Source organism: Alosa alosa, chromosome 5 (genome assembly GCF_017589495.1).
Source record: "Alosa alosa isolate M-15738 ecotype Scorff River chromosome 5, AALO_Geno_1.1, whole genome shotgun sequence".
NCBI classification, from domain to species: Eukaryota; Metazoa; Chordata; class Actinopteri; order Clupeiformes; family Clupeidae; genus Alosa; species Alosa alosa.
Window position 1 is genome coordinate 19,757,050 of NC_063193.1, and position 14,493 is coordinate 19,771,542.

At 46.0% G+C, this 14,493-nt stretch overlaps 1 protein-coding gene across 4 annotated transcripts in view; it reads right to left on the minus strand.

The window, feature by feature from the left end:
- ccser1 (coiled-coil serine-rich protein 1) overlaps positions 1-14,493 on the minus strand; it is a 77,246-nt gene that overhangs the window by 7,797 nt on the left and 54,956 nt on the right. For 2 of the 4 annotated variants that reach the window (XM_048243750.1, XM_048243752.1), the window contains one exon: positions 9,836-9,871. The exons of the other annotated variants lie outside the window; for them this stretch is intronic. In XM_048243750.1, the coding sequence (XP_048099707.1) occupies positions 9,852-9,871 (20 nt within the window). In that variant the 3' untranslated portion in view covers positions 9,836-9,851. The remainder of the gene's footprint in view (positions 1-9,835; positions 9,872-14,493) is intronic. 4 annotated transcript variants of the gene reach the window in all.

The following is a 14,493-nucleotide window of genomic DNA, read 5'->3' on the forward strand; positions in this document are numbered from 1 at the left end:
GGCTGCAGGACGCACAGGGGGGAGTGGACAGCACAACCTGAGTCTGGGTGCTGCCACCACTGCCGTGCCGCTGCAGCAACGGCTCTGATGGGCAGTTGGGGGCTTGTCCGGGATCGTGCTCTGTGTGAGCTGACTGCCGGTTGCCATACATCACTGGCTCCTTTTTCACTACCCATGCTCTCATTTTCTGCTGTCAAGTTTGAAAAAACATACTGCCGCAAAAAACCCAGGGATACACTAATGACAAAAATAGTGTTACCCAAATGACAAATGACAATGGCTTGAGCTGCTAACAGCCTACCTTATTTGGGGGCAGGACAGGGCAGCCAATGATGTCCACATGCCTGACATATTTCAAATGAGTTAGATTTGTACCAGTGCAGAAGTAATGAGCCATCTGTGTTATGACTACAGAGGGTTTCATTTCATATGGCACAGGCATTTAAAAAAAAAAAGCATAAATAAATAAATATGAATAAATAAATAAATATTGAATAAATTCTGTGTGCTGTAGAGCTCGCAACTTAATTCAATGCCGGATCCAAATGCTACCATGAGTCATCAATTTTTTGAGCTTGATCATATTTGGGCATGCATTACAGAGTGTAGTGGTCTACCCCTCAGGACACCAAGGCAGTTCTGGCACTCTGGTCACCTAGGCTAATGTCGACTGGCGCTATCTTTCATGAGAGAGAATTTAAGGTCAGCCTCCCTTGATACTGGCAACATGCAAACTGCATACAATTAGAGGATCCATTTCCTCCAGCAGTACTGATAAAAAAAGCTGTGGGTGGGCTGTCATATCTGCAGGACCACATAAGGCAAGGGTAAAAAAAAAAAAAAAAACAGGCAATTTATGCTTATCAGATTTTATGTTATCACTGAATATTCATTTTCCATATTTGTCTGCACAATATTCTTACTATCTGCCTCAAGGCCATTTAGAGTGCGCACATTCCAAAAGAGAGTGTTGTTAGTATTCATGTATTCTTTTCTTTCATTAATGTTGCAGTAAATTGTGTTAGATCAAATTCAGAGGCTAGATCCCTGCATCCACAAAATAAAATATTAAAATATACACAGGAGGCAGTGGCGGAAAATGGCAAATGCCACCCTGGCGGCGCTCTGCCCAGTACGAAGGTGGAAAAGAGGGAGTGGTAGTTGGGGGAGGGGGGTGGATGTGGGGAGTGGAAGAGGAGCCTCTGCCCAAGGACACAAGTTTAATTTTCCTCACGGAGTAGAATCTTAAGCGACTTTGTTGTAATGGGGAGGGATAGTTCACCTCCCACCTAAGTGTTTTCTCTGGACCTCTACACGTACTGTAGCTCTTCATTCATTTGCGTGTCTGCCTGAGCAGCACAACTGTATTCTCTGTCTCCTAGTGTTACACAACTCGCAAGCTGTTCCTGCAGGAGGAATATTATTTTTTTTAAAAAAAAAAAAAGTACAGAGGAAGGAGTGTAAAAAAAGATAACAGGCGAGAGATATTGAGAGGAGAGTAGCGAATGGTGAAGAAACTGGGAGAGGGGAAAGAAAATGTTGTGAATATTATGGAATAAAAGAAGAGAAGTGGAGAAGAGAAGAGGGAAGTTGATGGAGATGTAGGAGGAGAGAGAGAGAAAGACCAGTGAGAGGAGCGGTGAGATGACAGACGTGAGAGGAGAGGACAGGCCAGAGGAGAGCAGAGGAGAGGAGAGGAAGTTGGGCTCTCGCACGGCACCTGCCCTACTTTGCTTTGACTAATGAACCTGAGGTGTCCTGAATCTGTCCAGTGGTGGAGAAGCCGGTCCCTGAACTAGTCTGCTCAGTGTGGCAGGACAGGGGGTTGGGGATGGAAGGGAGTTGGGGGTTGATGGATACCCCCTACACTGGGCATTGTGCCAGCCTATTCTGCCTGTTTTCGTGAAAGGCCCTTTGGGTACACCTGCTACACTCCACATGAAAGACATCCGCATGCATGAACACACACATACACACAGGTGCACAGTCATCCTTACAAACAGGGGCATGAAAACAACATGCATGTACTGTATATGCAAAGCCGAAATACTGTACATAGTCATACCTAGATATGTAGGATCAGACACACAAAGCACAAGGTTAAGGACACGTGTCTCTTTTCCCCTCTCCCTCTCTATCACACACACACACACACACACACACGCAGCCAGTGCATCAATTAGCACAGAGGCCGCCTCTGACCTCCCGGAGGCCTGTTGAGGACGAGAAGGCTGAGAGGCTCACGTGAACTGGCAACCTTCGAGTCCTTACGCAATCCAAGCTGCTCTCCGAGGCAGGCTCCCCGTGCATATGCACACACACACACACACACACACACACACACACACACACACACACACACACACACACACATTGCCTGCCCAGGCCAAGCGCTATAATTGTACACCTAACAGAAACACCCTGCCATGCAAAATGGCCACATTTGGAGCGATCTCCACAGAGCTGACTGGGCAAGTGCGCCTGTATCGGTTAGCTGGCACCACTCATCTAGCCTCTATTTAAGGCCGTCTGTCCTCTGCATAATTTACTTACAGGAAGCAGAAGGGGAGAGTCATACTAATTTCACTTCCTTTTGTATATAATCCTATTATTCCTATAATTCCAAGGCAGTATTGCAGACAGTTCTCTCCCTGCACAAAAACAAGTCTTTTAATGAGCACTATAAGAGACTAAATTGAGGTTAAACAAGCTTTATAGTGTTTAAGTGTTTACTTTTTTTGTGTCTGAAGGTAGACAACATCGAATCTGCCGTACGTATGATCAACTCCGGTGAGAGACAGCGGTAAATTACGTGGAGAAATATTTGGAAGATAATGAAAGTCATGTGCTGGAACTTTAACCCATCTTCAGCAATAAAAAAGCAATTTGCAGCGTTGCCATGTGTGTAATCTTGTAGAGCGAGCCTTCCCATGCAACAATATGGCACATATTTAATCTGTTCTTAGGGCCTCTCCTCTCTAGAGTCGATCGCCTATGAGCAAAAAAATATGAGCTCAGAATTGTCATATCTTCCACTTCCTCTTCCTTTTTCATCGTCAGTCCCTGAGTCCTTCACTGCTTGGCAGCTAATCAGATAGCCTAATTTGCCACGCTTTGCCCTACTCCAATGCACAGCACTTTAATTGCTTTTTGCATTGCACAACACGGGTATATCAAGTAGTGAGTAAATATCTTTGGCTTGGGAGTTTTATGTATAGCATGAAAAGAAACATCAGGCTAAACAACATTTCTCTCCAGGCTACTGGGTCGCTGACACAAAGCACAATATTTTGTCTGCCTGCCTCTTCAGAGTGGGTATGTTTGTGAAAACCAGTTCATCTCTGTGTGTATGTGTGTGTGCGCGCGCTCCACTTTCCTCTTTGGCTTATGGCGCTCTGATTTTGACCGGGCACTTCATATCCATAAAGCCTCCCATACTTTCTGGCTTGATCTAGAGTTTCCTACCCCCTCTGATCTGAATCCTGTCTGTCTGTCTGTCCCTCCGTGATCACAAGAGACCCCAGATCCAAGCACCTGTATCCTTGAGAGATTTACGCCTTAGGGCACTGGGGTGACTTACTCTGGCCTGTTTGCTGAAGGACTCTGATATGATCCACTCTGGCAGCCAGGGCTCTTTAAAAGCTCAGAAAGGCTACCACCTGTATAAACACACACACACACACACACACACACACTTGCATGCTCACGCACACACACACACAGAAAGGTCTCGGGACAAAACAGCCTACGTCCAAAGCTCCTGAGATGATGAGCCTGTCACATGTGCCGCTTCACATGGCTCTGCGAGGCAGGGCCGAGTGAGCAGCTGCAGTTCCGCAGCCCTCCACAGCTTCCCGCCCTGCCCTACTCACGCTACTTACTGCCTGTCGTCCAGAGGATAATGGAAGGCTAATTAATTTCTAAATCCAGCCTATTCTCACAAATGAACAACCTCGAAATCTCCCTTTTGAAGAATGCACAGATTGCACTAGTTTTTCAATTAAAAAGACGCTCGAAAAAAAAAAAATGAAGCCCCATCATCGAACATAGTCGTAAATTATCATGGTAAGTGCAGAGTATCAACTTTGTTCCATGTGAAATGGTTTCTGTCTGTCTAAGCTAATGAGTTCTCATTTTGTGTGTGTGTGTGTGTGTGTGTGTGTGTGTGTGTGTGTGGGGGGTAAAATAGCAGTGGTTAATTGTGTGAATAGTAGCTGTGGAAGAAAAAAACTTGAGGTCCATTTGACGAGTCCCTTTTTAATGTGCTTTTTCTCCTTAATTAAGAGCAAAACAATATGCCATTGCATTCGCGAGAGCTTTGACCTTTCAAGGGACTTTTGAAAGGTGTCTGTGCGAGAGCTAACCTACGTCAATAGTCAGAAAGAGACAGCGAGATGTGTTCCTTTATTCTCTGGACTTAACGGTCGCAAAATTATTTATTGCCTACAATACAAGCTGATGAACAGTTAATGCTCTGAGGGTATTTGCGCAGTGAAACCGCCTCACATTACCTTTACGAAACCACATAAGGAGAGAAAGAAAGAGAGAGTATGAGAGAGAGAGAGAGAGAGAGTCCATTTATGTGCGACAGAGAGGGGAGGGCATTTAGGGAGAAAAAGGAAGTCAGGCAGAGAGACGAATACACTGTTTAGATATGAGAGATATGAGGTGTTTTTTTTTATGGAGAGCTGAAGCCTCACCACTAGAGGGAGCTCTGCCCATAGTTCCCTTGACCCAACCACTGCACCAGTCCAGGCAGGCAAATCTCTCCCCCTCTCCTCCCCTCTTTAGCACACATGATCCAGGTCATCGGAAAGTGCTGTGAAACCCGCAGCTCCCCGCTAAACATTATTATGAAAGCCATTTCATACCTGAATGGGTTCATGTGAGAATAGCAAGCGTGATGGAGTGCAGTAGAAGTATGTGAGAGAGAAAGACCGTAGAATAAGTCCCTCATATGACCTCCCTGGAGGCTGCTTCAAGGTGAAGGCCATTGATCCCATGCCCTTCGTTTGATGCAGCCTGTGCCAATAAAGGTGTGTGTGCGTGAGTGTGTACTGTATGTGTACTTTCTCTCCACCCCTTACCCACCCCAATGTACTACATATTTATCCGTGTGTGTATATATAGAGAATCTGCTTCCAAAGCCACTTTAATCTGTGTTTTATAACATGCATTTATATCCATTTCGATCTGTAACCAAGGGGATCTACCATGTGGATAAAGGTTGACGCGTGTGCTTGTCCAGATGAAGGGGATTAGAGCGGCCCCGGCAAGAGAGCGGGGCGACCCGCGTGACGGAGATGGAAGCCGGAGATTTCAACATCTTCGCAGTGGACAGCGAGCGGGGCCCAGATGGGCCTTAAATGGGACCCATATGGAGGCAGGTGTCCCTTGCTCGCCGGCTCGTCTGAAAAAGCTCCAACTGCCACACTTCGAGCTCATCGAGCTGCTGCTAGGAGCAACTAGGACAGATTCCCGGGGAAACGCGGCGTAGCAGTAATATGTGCGTGTGGATATAAAGCCCCTTGTCATGCTGCGCTGCGTCTGCTCGTGGGGCAGCGTCTGCTCGTGGGGCAGCGTCACGCTGCAGAGGCTGTCTACGATCACTACCACATCCACATCCTCATCTTCATCCTCATCCTCGCATGCCGTATGCTGGATCACCAGTTTTGTTCACTGGTAACAAGGATGGGGGGCATGCCTTCCCCTTCACCACTTTTTTGTCTAAATGAGCCGTTCTTTTCTCTTACAAATGTCGTAATTAAGCTCCTTCCCAGTCATCCATTGAACGCTGTTGATTAAGAATGATTGCTTAATGAGTCAGTAATCCACAGGAACACGCATTTAAGTACCACTGAAGTTGAGATTTCCAATTTTGCCTAATTAGCTCACCCACATGAGTGGCTTGCATTGAGTCTGTGTGCACTGTAAGTGCATCTCTCCAGCAGACAGCCGAAATGGGAAACGCACCCCGAGGCCCTGACCCAGCAACACCTAACCGCTTCACTTGTCTGCAGACTACACTCGCAATAAGGAGGTAGAAGAGGATCGGCCCGGGGGTATGATTTTTAACAATCAGATTCACAGCTTTTTACACTATCTTTGGTTTCTCCCATACATACACATACACACACACACACACACACACACACACACACACACACACACACACACACACACTCACACACTCTCCCATCGTGTCTTTTTCTACCCCGGCTCTCTCCTTCTGTTGCTCATTTTATTGGATTGTGGTAGAGTGGCCAATCTTAACAACCCACATCAAATCAATTACTCGTAAGGGTGTCGCTTGAATGATCAATGCAGTGCACTTTTCATTCCTCCTCTCTGCAGAGAAGAAAAAGCACTTGTGCCCTGACTCTTTCTATAGATCTACATATGCAGAGAGAGAGAGAGAGTAAAGGAAGAAATGGAGATGTGGAAATAAAGAGACAAATAGAGATAGGTAGAGGGGCAGATATGAGGCCAGACAGACACGTAAGCAGCAGTGATGGTGGATGTGTCCTCATCAGCTGAAGCCCCTTCACTCACTCTGCTCAGCTCTGCTGTGCTCTGCTCAAACAGGGCCTGGCCGTTACAACCCTTAACTAAGCACTCCAGGAATAGACAGTGCCCTGCAGGCTGCTTAATAATCCATCACATTGTCTGTCAGTCACAAAGTTTTTAGTTCAGCAAACCAGACAGCAGACACCCCCTCACTGCTCCAACAACCCCCACCCATTTCCCACCCCACCTTCTGCTCCTGCCACCCTCACCGCCCTCGGCCCCAACCACCAGTCGCTGGCCGACTCCCACTCCACCTGTAGCCTTGACGACAGGGGAAACAAGCATTCTGAAGGATCAGAGAGAGCCACTTGGCAGGCTTTGAGTGTCGTCAGGGGCAGGGTTGTTTATGGGGAAATGAGATGTTAGGCAAAACTTTACACACACATACACACACACACACACTGGCCCTGGCTGCCAGTCAGATTGTGCACAAATACTCAGGACTGATAAGCTGATACCAGAAAGAAACTAAACTAAACAGGAGCCATTTCAAAGATGGGAAGAATTATTAGCGTTAGCGATAGCTCATTTGCTCTCATAATGGGAAAATGTCCGTTTTTCAGACATTCTCAATATTAAGCGGGACGGGTAGATGCGTATCTCCGTAGAAATCAGCAGTGAGAGCAATATACACTCTCTGAGTGAGAACACATGGACCATCTATCAAGTTAATGAGGCTGTTTCCCTGGAAACTGTCGAGAGACATATTTCCCTCAGCATCACTTTGGTATTTCCGAGTGGTTGTTTTGACTAATTTATGACTGTTCATTTTTTTTCCCCTTTTAGACACGCATTTGTATACAGGTCAGAACTCCCCTGTTGACTGAATTTACAATTCTCTCTCGGGTCATTCTTTGAGCTCTGTGCTGAACCAAGGGGCTTACAGCAACTGCACACCAAATCCACATGCTTCAGTACTCCATTCTCCACAATGCGGCAGTGAATCTGTGTTTGTCCTCTCCCCAGAATCTCTAAGCATTCTTGGGCCATCAAAACGGATGGCGAGGTGCCACCTAACCTTGACACTGACATTCATGGAAGAAAAGAGCAGATTGAAATCCTTTCTGTAGGCTTCACGTGGCTGCCACCTTCCCCCACTTCATCTCTTGCACTTTCACATCATGTCACTAATGTTTACACCACCCATTGACAAGTCTTCCACCCCCCCAATAAATAAATAAACAAAAACAAAAAATGCACAACCGAGAAGGGGGGGGGTGCAGACAGCTTTTTTGTTTTTGATGTCTCGCACTCGGAGTTGACGCAAGAGCTTACAGTGGATTTCACAGGGACAGAGCAGGCGGAGCTCAGGTGTCACCACGGCGACGCCGAGATACCTGCCCTTCAGCGTGACATGTGTGGGTGTCAGTGTTACCCCCATTACACCATCGATTTACCCTAGTGTTGTTGCTTGTTGTTGTTCTTTACCTGTGCTGTGCCAAGGGAGTGGATGGAGGTGGGGCAAAACAATGTGAATCAATAGATGTAAAAGGCAGGACCTTGGCAAAGGTGCTTTCTGTGAAATGGACCAGTGGGGGCCTTTTGGGTGAATTAATGAAACAGATGGCGACTTCATTAATGGCTTTAGGTTACCGCGGCGTCGGCAGGGTGAGAGCAAGACCTCACATGCGCCTTACGCCAACGCCGCCCTTCACCTTCACCGCAGGAGTGACGGAAAGATCTGGAAACCTAGAAACGGGCGCTCACAAGGGCCGACCCCCTCCAGAGGAGGCTAATGCACCATCCCCACGGCTTTCAGCCTAAAAGCAGAGAGTATTCAGATTGCAAAAAAAATGGTGAAGTACACTCGAAAGGAAAGAAAAATAGGGAAACCACTATCACAACAAAGATAAACATCTTAAGGGCTCGTTGGGTGTTTTGCAGTGTTTTGCACTCAGTGTGTAGGCTGTGTGTGTGTGAGAAGGACACCTTCCTTCATCCTAAAAAACACTAGAACTGAGAACTACTAGCACTACGCGTATCACTGCATAATGGAAAATGGGAACCATCGAGAACTTCTGTTCATACCCATTCATAGGGAGTAACAGATCCACAAATACAATGTTTGTCAAGATGTCCAAAACTAAACTGTATTTAAGACATCCAATGAGGACAAATCCAATGTTTGTCAAGATGTCTAAAACTGGACTTAAGACATACCATAACACTTCTCTGCATAGTCTGTCTGCCTCTTCACCCCCTCCATGTTTGGATACTGTCTGTCCACTAGCCACTTTTTACCACTGTCTTTCTGTCTCACTGTTTGCGTGCTATATTAGCACATTAGCACATATGCATAACCCCTCCCTCCATGCCACAGCCGAACTGTGGCCACACATATCTTTTCTTAAAATAGTTATATATATATATAGATATATAGACTTATTCTTGCACTGTTGCACTTACTAATTTGCACTATCACCATGACCACTATCACTATTGCACTATCACCGTGACACTCACTCACACAGAGCACCTTACCTTACCTTACTATGCACAGAGAATCACAGGCTCAGTCCCTGCCTCAGTCATTGCAAGCGCCTCTTGATTGATTAATCACCACTATGTGGATACTGTTTTTAGAATTGATTTAGATTAAGTGTTAGTTAGTATAATTTGTATTTTAGTATATTCTTTATCTACTACTGTCCTTAGTTGTGTTTTTATATTATATACTTTTAATTACATTTTCTGCTGTAGTGAATGTGTGTGTGCTGTCTGTATGCTACTGAGACCTTGAATTTCCCCTGGGGATCAATAAAGTATCTATCTATCTATTGATCTATCTATAACAACAAGACATAACATAACAACAAATATTTTCACTGTAGATAAGGAAGATAATGAGGGCTCGTGACCAGTGAAAAGAAATCATTAGACAAAAAAAACAGTCCAGGCTCACCCTCTTGCTGATTAATGGAATCAGACTGTCACAACCCATCAAGCTGTTAGCCAGCAATCACCACCACCGCTGATTGAGCAGATTGAATTCATGTTTTAATCAGGTAAAGGATTTGAAAAGCGGCAATCAACACGTTGCCACGTTGGAAACAGAGCAAATTATATATACGCTGTTCGTGGCTGTTTGTTGGTGCAATTTTTTAAAAGCGGACCCATGTTCCCTAATTAGCAGGGGGAATGGAGATTTGGTGCTTGGGGGGAAGGGGTGGGGGCTGGAGGGAGGCGATTGGAGGGAAGATTGTGGGGAAAAGCAGCCAGCTTTGAAAAGAATCAGACGGGCTGCCGAACACAGAGAGAGACCCCCTACCTGCACGCCGTCTCCTTCAGACGATGCTGGTGGTCACTGCGCCGTAGGAGAGGAGGATGAAAGGGGGCGAAAAACAAACAAACAAGGGGATAGAGATGAACATGGTGGACATCAAATGGATGATGGAGAAAACAAACAAACAAATAAATAAATAAACAAAGAACTGAGACAAGCCAAACAAAACACATGAGGACATGGGAGAATTAATGTGATGACTGGGTTTGTGTGAATTAAAGGAATTATCCGGAGTAAAATGCACTTTAGATCAATTTACGGATGATTGGGAGTACATACGTTGAGTTGACATCAAAATCATGTCATTCGGATGTGTTTTGAGAAAGTTTGATTTTACCGTTTTTAGTCAAAACTCGTTAGCCTGAAGTGACCAGGGCAAGTCATTTTACCGCCTTTACAAAACGCCTGTGATATTTTTAGAAATGCTAAAGAAACTGTGAATCCCCTGTAATCAATCATGCAGAGGACATTCAGACACCTTCTGACACCAAACTGTCACAAAGTAAATTGGTGAGAGTCACTGGACAAGTTTCTAATGTTACACACAACAAAGAGACAACACAGTCCTCTCAGAATAAAAGAACCAACACCCTGTAATGTATGTTGCTGTATGCGCGCATTGATTATACACATACAGTATATGGTGTACACACACGTGTGTGTGTGTGTGTGTGTGTACATGAGACAAACGGTGAAAAGAGTAAGAACAAAAGTGCAAACTGGGCCAGGTTTTTCAGGAGGACTGGGAGTCCATGCGCCAACCCGAGTAATGGTGTGAAACTAGAACCACTAAGACAGGGCACCGCGGGGAATAGATAGAAATACCACGGCCTGAGGAGAAACCATGCCAAGTCATGGAGGGAGAGCGCAGGGACTTGCGCACAAATGCGGCGAGAGAGAGAGAGTGCCTGTACGACCGCTGATCGGTGCCAGGTTTTAATATGAGCATGCGGGAGAGGACGTGCTAGCACTAGCACTATCACTGCCACTGTGCATGACTTTAGTCCTCCCGTCAGATGGAATGTTCAAACAGCAATTCCATTAAACCACCACAAGAGTAAATATTTCATAGTGCCGGTTCCATGGATATGGCAGACCGGCGCTGAGCCTACAAGGCGAGCGTGACTCGTGAAAAGGATCTGAAACCACATGGAGACATTAGCCCTTCCATTACCGGTATATTGGATGTTCAATAACACAGTGGCAAAGAAAATATCCAACAGCAATCCCTCTTTACAAAAACTCAAGAGCCTAGCTTCACGACCAGGAAATGGTAGATTTTCAATTACATTAGTTCTACATCGCCACTGACAATACCTACTGGAAAATCTTTGAGAGAAATATTTGTTGTGGTGTTCCTGTAGAGAAATTGATGGAACAATTTGCTGAGAACACCACAGTCGTGCGTGTACCTGCACTGCACTTAGTTCTGGATAGAGTGCCTGCTCAATAAGTAAATGTCAGTGTACTTCCTCATCATTGTAAGGACAGCGTTGTACCGACTCGTCTTGGCTGGACTCTGACCTGCAAGCACTGCTACATTCTCTAGCAGTTTAATATGGAAACTTAAAAGACGAGGAAAACACATTCATGATTCCCTAATGCAAATGCCATTGTAAACGAGGTCCTAAATGTAGCCCTATAGGTACACACAATACGCTGTGCTGATAAAGCTGATAAAGCTGAATGCATAGACCAGAGGAGGGTGATAAATGTCACTGGTTTTACTGCGACCATCTTTCAGCAAATTTGGCACCCACTGTGTGTGCGTTGGGGGATCCTCATTTACAAGTCCGGAACAGCTTGGTCCTCTAAAGTGGCTTTTTGCTAATGCTAAAGTTTGTGCACACCACACTTTGAGACAAAAGTGCTCATAAATCACAAAGGGTTAGGTGCAGGCTGGCATTTCTTACTGTACGGATGGAATGACACCCCCCCCCCCCACTAAAATCCAAACAATCTCCCTATAAAGTATGACTGCATCAAGTGTTCCTGATTAAAGTGTAAATACTCCCCTCAAAAAAATAAGTCCTCCTTTATTACTGGTCACAGAGGTGACAGGGTGGATGGATAGGTATGGCCTCTGTTTTTTCTGCAAGATGCAATATATGCTCTCTTCATCCAGAATAAAATATTATTCCTGTGTGCCATGGCAGACGCTGTGTGTGTGTGTGTGTGTGTGTGTGTGTGTGTGTGTAAAAGTATAAGAGAGAGTGTGCCAAGTTCACAGGCAGTCACGCATGCCTACTGTACTGTAAGTAATGAAATGCACAGATGAGCTGGTGATCTCAAAATGCTAAAGAGTGTGATTCCCATTTGCCTATACTTTCGCTTGGCCCCTCAGAGCAGTCCCGGAATGTGAGGTAAACGGCGTAGTTCACACATGCCGTCTTTCCATCCACAAAGCCCTACTTAAGGCCACTTCACCCCTCCCTCCCCCTCCGTGCTTTGAAGGGCAGCCAATTCACTGATGGCGCAGTGAGGCAGCGGGTCAAACGATACAATCAACAACAATTATCTAATCCTCATCAAAATACACTACAAAGATGTCGAGAGACTGCAAGGCAGAGTTTTTTGTTATTCTCCTCACTCTCCCTCTCTCTTTCTGCCTCACAAGATGCCCAACACCCCCCCCGCTGGTAAGATGCCACAGCACAGGAACGTCTTGATCTCCAGCGCATACTGGATATCATTTCCATCTCTTGCCATCTTCCCTTTCTTCCTCTCTTCCTTGCTTTGTTTCTTTTTTTGTCGCCTTGATAATTATTTATGAACTTCTTTATTGTGTCGCAGTGTTCCTGCCTCTCTGACCATCTGTCCGCAGCAAGGTGCTGCCTGACCATTCTGTTGCCGGGGGCCTGAAGGATCGTGGTGGCTTGCTGGACCGACTCTCTGTCTGTCTGTCCGGTCTCTCTCTCCTCTCTCTCTCTCTCTCTCTCTCTCTCTCTCTCTCTCTCACCTTCTGCTAGCGGCGGCGAAACACCCCGCGGGCTCCCTGCAGCCGGACGCGTCCGCTGGGACGCCGGCCTTCTGTCACTGCTTTGGAAAACGCAGACGTTACCTTGACAAACTTATCATGGGCAAACTGTGCACGGTTTTTGCAAAGGCAAGCTGCTACGAGGAGGAGGAGGAGGAGGACAACGAAGAGGAGAATTGAGAGCAAGACAGAGAGAGAGAGAGAGAGAGAGAGAGAGAGAGAAAATGGGCAGACAAGGCATGGCAAGAGTCGGGGCGCTAAAACGACGGGGACTAAAAGCGCCAGGATAGTGCCACCATGGCGGTGGTGTTGGTGGCGATTCTCTCCGAGCAAAGCACACTCGTGTCTATCTTTGGATGGCAGAGCCTTTTATCATGCGTACAAAGGCACCAAAGAAATCCCACCCTCCTGCAACTTAAAAGCCCCCCTCTGACAAAAAAAAACACACAGGAGACATTTTCATGTTGTTAAGGCCCGTCTCTCTTAAGACCAGCATGGATGTTTCAGAGACACACTGATGACTAGTTTTATGGTACCTTTCTTTCACAGTTCCCCTCTCAGTCGCTTTGTGTCCAGAGCTCTCTCATTAACCCTTTCCTGTGCCGACGGCCACCCTCTCAGCGCCCGTCTCCCACTCTCCACTTTAGGGCTGTAACGATTACCGGTATAATGGTAAACCGCGATAAAAATGTTGACGATAATAATTACCGTTTTCATTTCAAACATCATGATTATCACTGTTGATTACCGCGGTGTGGAAACCGTGTGTTTAATCCTTCCCAGCTTCATCCGAGCCTGCTTTTGACATACAGTAGGCCTGGTACAATGGAACAAAACTGGTACCCTACTGATTCTGTTGTCTAATTGATGGTTTTAACTACGATATGGATTAGGCTACACCTGATTTTAAAAGGCGGAACTTTTTTACCGCAAAATGTGCACTGTATCATGTAGCCACTCTGCATCTTTTTATGTTCGCGTCCACATTAAATCCATTCCACTCACGTTATCAGGAGAATACAGTAGCCTAAAGTTTCATTTTGAACGCCTACTTTGGTCTCACTCATTGCATCCAAATAACAGAAATAGCAAACGTCAAGTTATGGTAGGGTAAGTTAAGCTATAAGCACATAGCCAATTAAACATGAAGAAAAACGGGACACTTTTTGAAACTATTTCAGCTTATGTAGGCCTATCAGTGCTTTCTGAACATATTGAACACACTTTTAGAAATACCGTGATAATACCGAAAACCGTGATAATTTTGGTATAACCGTGAGGTTAAATTTTCATACCGTTACATCCCTACTCCACTTAATTTCCATCATCTCCCATCTCTCCCGATTTCTCCTTATTCCTAGAGACTGGGCGCTAGCTCCTCTATGCTGGAGAGGGGCGCTCGAGGCACAGAGGCCGAGATGCTCGGAGCCTTCTGCTCCTCCGATCCGGTGGGATTCGGGGCTCGTTAGTGTGAATGGGGAACATGAGAGCAGCTCGAGTCGGCTTGCAGAGGCTGCCGAGGGCTGCTCAGGCTGGCTGCTGGCTGTTGGCTGTTGGCTGCGGGCTGGGGCCCTGGTCCAGATCGCTTATCTAAATCTAATCCTGTACATCGGCCGCCGCAGAGCAGCTCTTAATTATGGAGCGAGTGAGCGCATCGCACGCACGC